Source organism: Wasmannia auropunctata, unplaced genomic scaffold, assembly GCF_000956235.1.
Source record: "Wasmannia auropunctata unplaced genomic scaffold, wasmannia.A_1.0 LD336090.1, whole genome shotgun sequence".
NCBI lineage: Eukaryota > Metazoa > Arthropoda > Insecta > Hymenoptera > Formicidae > Wasmannia > Wasmannia auropunctata.
Window position 1 is genome coordinate 2,675,149 of NW_012026800.1, and position 9,614 is coordinate 2,684,762.

The 9,614-nt window shown below is 44.2% G+C and overlaps 1 protein-coding gene across 1 annotated transcript; it reads right to left on the reverse strand.

Moving 5' to 3' along the window:
* Window positions 1-43: 43 nt before the first annotated feature.
* LOC105447900 (SH3 domain-binding protein 5 homolog) lies at window positions 44-5,362 on the reverse strand. Its single transcript, XM_011686193.1, has 7 exons — window positions 5,215-5,362; window positions 4,029-4,091; window positions 3,809-3,946; window positions 3,064-3,225; window positions 2,534-2,831; window positions 1,872-2,035; window positions 44-1,789 (listed from the first exon to the last, which is right to left on the reverse strand). Exons 1-7 carry the CDS (start codon window positions 5,260-5,262, stop codon window positions 617-619), a joined length of 2,046 nt encoding a protein of 681 aa, XP_011684495.1. The 5' UTR covers window positions 5,263-5,362; the 3' UTR covers window positions 44-616.
* Window positions 5,363-9,614: the final 4,252 nt, after the last annotated feature.

Genomic DNA, 9,614 nt, shown 5'->3' on the forward strand with positions numbered 1-9,614 from the left:
AGAAAGTAACTACCGGTCGTGTGAATGAGATATACACATGTGGTTGCTTGTTAAGAAACACGTGTTTTATTAAAAAAGCACATATTAAAAGATTAGAAAATAGTAAACGATACGATGCGTACATCGCCTGGTCGGTTTTTTTTTCTTAACAGCAGTTATATTGCCTAATTGGGACTTCGAGCGCGTAGTATTTGTATTTTAATTAATCCGTGCGGGAAAGATACCACGATAATCACATTTCTTCGACCGCAATACCGTGATTACGTTTAGCTTTAATACACAAGTAAGGTATTAACACCTAATTAATTCGCGAGGATTTATATAATACATATCGTTAATTAACGTTGCAGCATATATTCAATAACCAGCTGCTGCGTAACTTGCAGCAAAGCTACAGAAATGTCTTTCGTATCTCTCTCTCTCTCTCTCTTTTCCCTCGGAAATGCGAGACTGTTGTTAAAAGTTAACGTCGTTCTCGCCGCAACGTTCTCATCTCCGAACGATTCACGATTTCCGAGCTTCCTGTGAACGAACATTAACGAATACTTACACACGTGTTAAACGCAGAAATCACTTATCGTAAGCGATCTATATTTATTTTCTCTCTTGTACTTCATTATTTCTTAACGTCGCCCGTCGTCCTCGCCTCCGGACAATCGTTGACCAACTTGTGCCTCACGTTCGCCAATCTCTCCGCGCTGATCGCCTGTATGTTACCGAGATGCGAGTTATCCAGCAGCGTCTTCAGGTTGGCCTTACCGCCCAAATTGATCATGCTGCTGCTCTTGCCTCTCAGCGCCGACAACGCGGACGTTTGCCCGAAGAGCGATAGTAACGGTAGCTCTTTAATACTGGCGGTTTTGCTCGCGAATCTCTTGCTAGTGGAGCCCTGCTTGTCGAGCCGGTCCGCGCTCCCAGTGTCCAGGGATCTCGCGGACGATATTAGTTTCTTCAGTTTTATCGGACTGGAATTGGCACTGCATGACGCGCTCTTTTGCGGAATACTCGAGCTGGAACGTGGCTGCGATGACGCGACGTCGTCCTGCGAGCTCGTCGGGTGCTGGCCGACAGGATGAGACGCTGGCAGGAACTCGACATTGGAAACTTGCGCGCTACGTAAATTCGTAAGTTGTACGCGGCTCTTATTGGCTAAGGTATCGTTCGCACTACTACAGCTATCGTTTTCAGACTCCTCACTCGCGACATCCACGTCGGCGCTGTTGCTGGGGGCGTTGATGTCCCAGCTGCTCTGCGCTCTCCTGTCCTTAATATTGAACTGAGGGATTTTGTTTGGCACGTATCTCGATATATCCGCGCTTCCCGCTCTCCCGGCGATCCTAGTCTCGAAATCGGACGTACCTCTGTTCACGGGACTGCCGTTCAGCGATTTTGAAGTATTGCTCGCCGAAGCGGGCGCCGACGCGCCGCGTAACGCCGTCGTCGAGTCAATTGTCGAGCACGATTTCAGCAGGTGCGATCTGCCGCTAAATCTGTCGATAGTCCCCGGATTTTCAGTCGATCTTGAAAATTGATTTGAACTACGCGTGTTAGGTGATTCGGAAGGATTGTAGCACGTCCCGTTCGTGGTGCCGGCTTCAACCGCGTCCCGCAGGTCGGACGAACCTTGCGCGCCGCGCTCCTTGACGCGCAACGAATTCTCGATCGACAAGCGATTTAATTTTTCCATACTGGTCTGCAGCTCGAGCTCCCATTGCGTGAACTTGCTCTCGCTGCCGTCGACGGATCTCTTGTCGAGGTGCTCCGCGTCGCTCCTCGTCGAGCAAGGCTTCTGAAAATTAACAAATAAAAACGATAGAAATCGACAATTCCAATTGCTCTATACGAGATGAATCATTATATATTTTACGGACTTTGATATCGTGCAATTTTTCGTTGTTCCCGTTTTCGTTATATCTAATGGGGGATATTTTACGATTATCGGGATCGCAGAACTCGTTCTTATACTTCTGGCGTGTGTCCGAACTAATGAGTTCCGCACCAACCCCAGGCTCTCGCGGTCCATTAGCCACAATATCTAAAATATAAATATAATGTTTATAAAAAACAAAAGAAACACATTATTAACAACATATTTCGTGTGTGTCTCTAAAATATATTCCTCTAAATTATAATTAAAATATAATTTCGTGTATGTCTTTAAAATATATTGCTTTAAATTATAATTAAAATATAATTTCGTATATATCTTTAAAATATATTGCTTTCAATTATAATTCAAATATAATTTCGTGTATATCTTTAAAATATATTGCTTTCAATTATAATTCAAATATAATTTCGTGTATGTCTCTAAAATATATTCCTCTAAATATAATTCAAATATAATTTCGTGTATGTCTCTAAAATATATTGCTTTAAATTATAATTAAAATATAATTTCGTGTATATCTTTAAAATATATTGCTTTAAGTTATAATTCAAATATAATTTCGTGTATGTCTCTAAAATATATTCCTCTAAATATAATTCAAATATAATTTCATGTATGTCTCTAAAATATAATTCATGTTACCATAATCCCTTCGTTGCTGATGCATCTGGTTGCTAATCTCTTCCAACGTCCGGAGACTCGTTGCATAATTACGTTTGGCTTCCTTAACAGCTTGCTGCAGGTACTCCACTCTCTCCTTCTGCGTCGCCAGCATCTGATCGCACTGGGTCTTCACCTCGAAGTACGGCCTCGCTTTTATTATTGCGTTTCGATGCTTTTCCTCCAGTTGCAGTAGCTTCTTCTCGGCCTCGTGGAACAGCATCGCCCTTCTGTGATGTTCTCGACCGCACTCCGCTTTTTGATTCTCCGCGTCCATGACCTCGACAAAGAGTATATCACTTTATTTTGCTATTCTACGTTTCCTTTATTAGAAATTGATCATTGGTGAATTGATTAAATTAATTAAATGGGGCGGACAAGAATAAATAATATATATATATATATATATATATATATATAGTGTAATCACAGGACATTTCAAATGTTTCGCATTACTTTGTAAGAAGCAAATTGCACGGTCATCGTGCTGTGCATTTTAATCTTACACTTACTTTAATAGTCGCATGATTGAGCATATCCTGCCATGCCTGGTCAAAATTCCACTCATGCTGATGAGACATGAATCGCGCCTCGGCCAAAGCGACAGTTTCCTTCGCCGCTGCGTGAATCTCGCTGGCTCTTTGAAACAGCTGCGCCTGTTGTTGACACTGCACCTGCAAATTGCAAGAGGAAATGTCTCATTGCTTCACTTATATAACCGTCCAGCTAGTTATAATTTAAATTTGTCTAACACAAAAACTAGTTTTATAATCTGCAGTATGACGAATTACTTTAAACGTGAGATGTTATATTCAGACAACAAGAGCGATTAAAAATTTCTTGCTGTCATAGATATAAATATATCAAAATTAATTAATGAGTTGCACTAAAGTAAATGACAATGTAAACGAGTCTCGTGCAGTTATAACTTTCGATACGTACTGAGTTTACAAAACTTTATTTTAATTGCATTAAGTAGCGAGCCATGTCAAATCAGCACGAGTGGAATTTCAACCGGGCATAGCAGGATATGCTCATTCATGCCGCTATTAAAGCAAGCATCAGAGTAGAACGCGCAGCGTGCGGTAATCACGCTACGCGTTCAATGGCAATTCCCTTCGAGAGCATCGTGAAAACATTTTGAGGCCATTGAAAACATTTACTGAATTTTCTAAAATTCCACATAACTCAGTACATACGTTTTTGTATTTGTTATTTTGTGGCACGTAATAAAATTAGATTTGACTAGGTCTCTACCTGAGCTTGGTGAGCCATCTCCAGTGCTTCGTAGTAACATCTTGCCTTCTCAATGCAGCTAGTGCCCTGTTTATCCGTAATTTCTTTCAGCCTCCTCGTTGTGTCCGAGAGAAGCTGCCCAAAAGCAGTGTGAGCTTCCTAAAAGTGAATAAAGATAAAATAAATATTGCAAATACATTATCTTTCTTCTTCAACTTATAAATGAAATACTCTTCCTTACATCCAATTCAGTCTCCAGCTTATTAATATTATCTGCTGCATTGTTCAAATTCTCCAACTCGATCTAGAGGACAAATTTATCATATGAGATATTATCTTATAACTTATATAACTTAATAAAATGCCAAAAAGAGATCATATCAGATATGAATTCTTGAATTTTTTCACTTGGAATTTAAATTACGTATTGCATGTCCACAGACTTTAAAATTGAAGATCGCTATTTAATTACTGTTGTTTACTTTAATCGCAACATTCCAGTACATGAAAAGATATTATTACTCCATGCTAAATTATTATCTAAATTAGGAATTCAGTTATTTCATTAGAGAAAAGAGAACACTTTTACTTATTTCTCTTTTTAGATATAATACCACAGGGAAAAATGAAAGGAGGAGCGCATCTCAATGTAAAACTTTCCCAATTGAATCTCATGTCCACTTGGAATTTAAATTATATATTGTATGCTGTAAGCTTTAGAGTTAGAGATCCACCTTTAATTACTGTCATTTTTATTTTAATCGCAACGTGTCAGTATAAGAAAAGAAAGATATTGTTTCACGCTATACATCCAAATTATCTCATTATAAACAAGAGAATACTTTTCCACCCTCTAATTTATATTCACATCATTTAATTTCTCTTTAAAGATATAAAATGGGTCTGTTCTTTTTCTAGCTGAGCTTCCTACACTGTTTATATGTATTCTCCTTTTTCTCCAACGTGGAAGGAGGAAAAGCGAGAAGAATGAAAGAGGAAAATGAAGGAGGAAAGAGGAAAAATGAAAGAGGAAAACGTGCAAGAAGTTCAGCTGAAAAGAACAGACGTGTACCATCAGGGATGAAAGAAAGAAGAAATACGTCTCGAGGTCTCCCCTAATTGAAGCCCAAAGAAGCCTCCCCCAATCTCCTTTCCTCGCGGAACGACAACGTCATCAGGCGGAAGACAGACGCGATCGAGCTACCCGCGTGTCTCGCGTATCTCGCGCCCCTCGGGTACGTCCATCCGCGCGAGGGGAAGGAAAGTGAAAGCAAAGTGGGACAATGTACCAGGCGGTGTTAGGCACCGCCGCGGCGAGGAGACCTAACCTAAAAACGCCACACGGGCGTCGACGCCACGCGCGGGGGAAGCAAGACCGGAGCGAGAGCGCGAGACCCTCGGGCCCCCCGAGGGAGCCTCCACCTCACCTGGATACGCGGGTCCAGCGCAGCCTCGGCGTCCTCCGCGACGTCCATTCTGCGGCTGGCGCGGGCGGCATTTAACGCTGCGGCAGGCGCGACCGACGACGGGAACGACGTGTCAACTCACGATCATGATCGCCGAGCCGCGAAGTCCCGCGCGAGTCGCGAAAGCCCACCTGCTCTCACCTCTCCCCCTCCCTCCCCCCGCCCCCGTCTCTCTCTGACTCGCGCGGTCTCTTCCTCGAGCGGGTGCGACGCGTCGTGGATGTCTACATCCCGCGGCACTACCCTCGCGCGAGCTACTGCGTACACGACACTACACGCAGCCCAGCGAAGCGCCCAGACCTAGGCTAGGCTGGAGTGGCTAGGCCCGCTATAGACTCGGCGTCACGAGCGCATCAGCGCATAGCACAACACACTCCCACACGACGGGAGGTAGGGAAACCTAGTAGGCTCTGCCAGGCGCGGAGTCGGGGACGGGGTGGGAACAGCCCGAGAGAACAAATCCGACGCGGATCGCGCGTCTGAATGTAGCTGCAACATGCAACAATGAACAAGCGCGGCGGGAGATAAGCGCCGCGAATCGCTGAGCGCTGACGCATCTACACCCGCATCATCATCGTCATCATTTTGAATCGCATACCTCGGCCACCCCCGTCGATTGGACTGTCCCGGCGTTTCCGATAGAATTCGCCGGAGCCGGCCGTCCACTGCGACGGCAGATCCAGGGGACGGCGAGTGTACGCGCGAGAGTTGATTCGAGGAGTTCGATGGAAGGGGATCGATTGTACTCTCTAGACATCGGCGGAGTTATCAGGGGAACATATCCTAAGCTCTCTCGGGAGCGCTATATAGCGGTTGATTAGCGCGAATTCGGAAGCGTTAAGATAAAATTTCAAACTTCGACTCCTGGCGATTAACTTATCAAATAAGTATAGATATCTCGTTGATATATAGCTAGAAGTATAATTTTATTGTTGTTTGACATGCGTGTGGAAAGAAAAATTAGATGAGAAACAATTCAAATTATACAGCTATAGAAATTGCACTGCAAGTGATTCTGTTGATTAAATAATTGCCGATTAATTTATTTGTAAGTATAAAATATAGCCATATTATTTTCTTAATCCGTTAGAATCATTAATATTTTATTGTCTAATGCAGAGAGGAAAAATCAGATTAGAAATAATGAAATATATAGCTAAAAATGCATTGTAAGCGATTTATGTTAGCTGTGAATTGATCATCGATTAAATTTAATTTTGTTATAAGTGTAATCCATATAAAATTACTCTTATAATAATTCGAATAAAATCATTAACTATTTTATTATTTTATGGAAAAAAAAGATTAGATTTGAAACTATGCGAATTTATAGTTGGATATAATATTTTGTTTTAAGCAATTCTGCCGATTGAATTAATCTGGATTTTAATCAACTCGATTTTTATTAAAAATCGCGCCTCGAAGCCTCTGAAAGGTAAAGCATGGATTTGGAGGAAACATACAATTCTTCCTACTCTCACGCAGAATCGAGTATCTCGTGTCGATTGTACGTAAAGTAGAGAAAATCGGGAAAGTCATAAACATTGCGTACAATAATTGACACAATTGTCCGGGCGAGAGACGATTTCTTTTTCCCACGTGGGCGCGCGAAACCGGACGAGTGGCGCCATCCGACGCGAAGCCCGCGCACCCGCTGGCGCGCGAGTCGGTGACGAACAAACATGGCGTCTGCCAAGTAACAACGCTCCACGCCGCGCAACGAGAGTGCCTTACGGGTTTTTAGGTTTGATGTTACCGCGTCGCCGCGCGCATCACTCCGCGTTCCGCGCCAGCGAGCCGTATTTCTACGTTCTTCTACGTGCAAGGGACGCAACAAGCCGGGGCGGGGGGAGCTCACCCTGAGAGACGACGATCTCTCTCGGCCCGTGCGATCCGCAGAAGGTGCGTGCAACTAGTGCAGCGACGGCGACGGCGGCGGCGACGACGACGGCGGCGGCGGTGGCGGCGGCGGCGGCGGCGGCGGCGGTGGTTCGCGACGGCGGTTCATCGCGGTGAGTCACGGGCAGGCACTCGTGCACGCGCGCACGCACTTGCTAACGCGAACCGTCGCGGGCCCGCTAATTGACAGCGGAAGGCGGGACGATTGTCACGGGTCCGCGGGCAGACCCGGGGGACCGACCGTGCTGCGCGAAAGGAGAGCTGGCACCCGCCGACCGGTGCCGATTTCTCGCGTACTCCGCTCTCCCGTTCCACCCGTGAATCGAATCTGGTGCTCCCTTTCTTCTCGGTGATTGCTGTTACTCAATATCCTGGTCTCTCTCTCTTTTTTTTTTTTTTTTTCCTTAACGACAAAGCGGCGGTCGAATCGGCGTAACCGCGATCGTGCGTCAACCGTGGGAAAGTTGGATTTTGTATCGCTATATTCCGGATTTTGTCGGGCGTTTTCACGGTAATGTTTGTGTTTTCATTACGTCATTAATTCCGACAATCGCGCTACGATGATTCTGAACTCGTGAATGACGTGAATTCCGCTTGAGTTTTTTTTGTGTTGTTCATTCACTAAAATTGTTTGGTTGCATTATTATACTTTCAGAATAGGGGACCATTGTGTTTTGAAAATGCCTACACAGACGGCAGAGAACGATGACATTCGGGTGAAAATTGTATACAATGGGTAATATATGTTGTTATAAAAATTGCTCTAAATTTGTCGATTTGTCTTTGATCTTTGAGAGAGTAATGTTTAATTTCTCGTGAATTTTAAATTGCTTATTATTTTAATTTCAATATAAAATTTTATATTGTTATATTTTTAAAGTGCGCTTATTATTTTAATTCTAAATAAAATTCATTGTAACAAAATTAATCATATTAATTATTTAATAGTAAATATAACACATTAAATGTTTTCGGGATTAAGTCAACGGAAAGTTAGTAAAGAATATTGAAGGTGTCAATAAAATCAATTATACCAAGTTAAAGAAAATTTTATATATATTTTAGAAATTTTAAAAAATAGATGTGTGACTCTTGATGTTTTTCCTGCATTTAGGGAGATACAAATCACGTACATCACTCCGGGGATTTCAGTGGACGCGCTGCGCGAGGAGATGCGAACGATATGCGGCTTCGGCACGGAGCAGTTCACGATGAAGTGGGTGGACGACGAGGGCGACCCGTGCAGGATCGCCTCGCAGCAGGAGTTGGATGAGGCGCTGAGGCTGTACGAGCTCGAGAAGGACACGGAAATAACCATCCACGGTCAGTCAGGCTGTTTGAATTGGATTGTTTTTATTTTATTTTTTTAAATATTTTTTTTAATGCACTGAATCTCGCAATCATCCTCGCATGTTGCTTTGATTTTAGCGACGCATTAAATCGCTCAAAAGACTGCGCATCGCGCCCAACGATAATCGCTTGCATGCTAGGCACTTACATAATTAGGAATGGAGTACCGTATTCATGAATCATGTGCACGTAGAATCAGCGCCCGGTGCGTGGCGGTGGAGCGCATGCATATGTATGCGACAAAATAGGTTCATCGATAATGTCCACCGATGTCTTTATTATTCCGCCGTTAATGGCCGCCGTTTAGATAAGAGGTCGTCCATAAATCGCGCGCAAACCGATATATCTTGGTGGCCTGTGTGCATATTAGCGGTAGCGTACTAAATGCACGTGTGCGAAGCGGCGCAGCCGGCGAGCGCCTTCCGAGTATCGATGCGCGCCTCGGATAACGGTATGTACACGTACACGCCTCGACGGTGCTCCTCCTCGCCTTATCGGCTCGGTTTATCGCCGATACGTAGTCGGCGATTAACGGCGAGAAACAGCTTCATCGGCGCCTGACCGTGTAGCGCGCCGGTGTGTTTATTTGAGGACTCGCGCCATCGGAATCGAATGAAGTATGTATTTATTCGGCACACAAATATACTTCATTCGATCCTACGGAGCAATTCCTCAAGGATGACAACATTCTCGGATCGCGCGCGTGCCTGCGTGTCCGCGAGGATTCTACGTAGTCGGAGCGTGATACTGCGCTTAGAAATTCATCAGCTCGCCCGAGATCTCCCGAGATAATTCGATATGGGGATCTCATTTGTGCGGCGGCGAGATACTTCTCGGAAGAGAAGGAGCGTATCGTGATCGCGCATACATTTCCGGTTCGGCAGTTTCAGTTCTCTTTCCTTCTCTCCCCCCCCCTCTCTCTCTCTCTTTTTCACATCTCCTTTCTCTCCTTTCAGTGCAACTTTAATGACGATCGAATCCCCTTTGACAAAACAAACCCTTCGAGCTCCAAAGATTAATGTCTCAAAGAGAAGCAAGAGCGTGACCGCGCGCCGAATATATTTCCCTGTTTTTGAACGAAGTGGAATTAATTTGCGAAGTATGGGTCGTCG

Bases quoted from the DNA above. Each gene is read 5' to 3' on its own strand.
- LOC105447900 (XM_011686193.1), bottom strand. From the start codon at position 5,262: ATGGACGTCGCGGAGGACGCCGAGGCTGCGCTGGACCCGCGTATCCAG. The intron at 3,947-4,028 runs GTAAGGAAGAGT...ATTCACTTTTAG, and splicing joins AGCTGGAGACTGAATTGGAT to GAAGCTCACACTGCTTTTGG. The intron at 2,036-2,533 runs GTAACATGAATT...TTTATATTTTAG, and splicing joins TCAGCAACGAAGGGATTATG to ATATTGTGGCTAATGGACCG.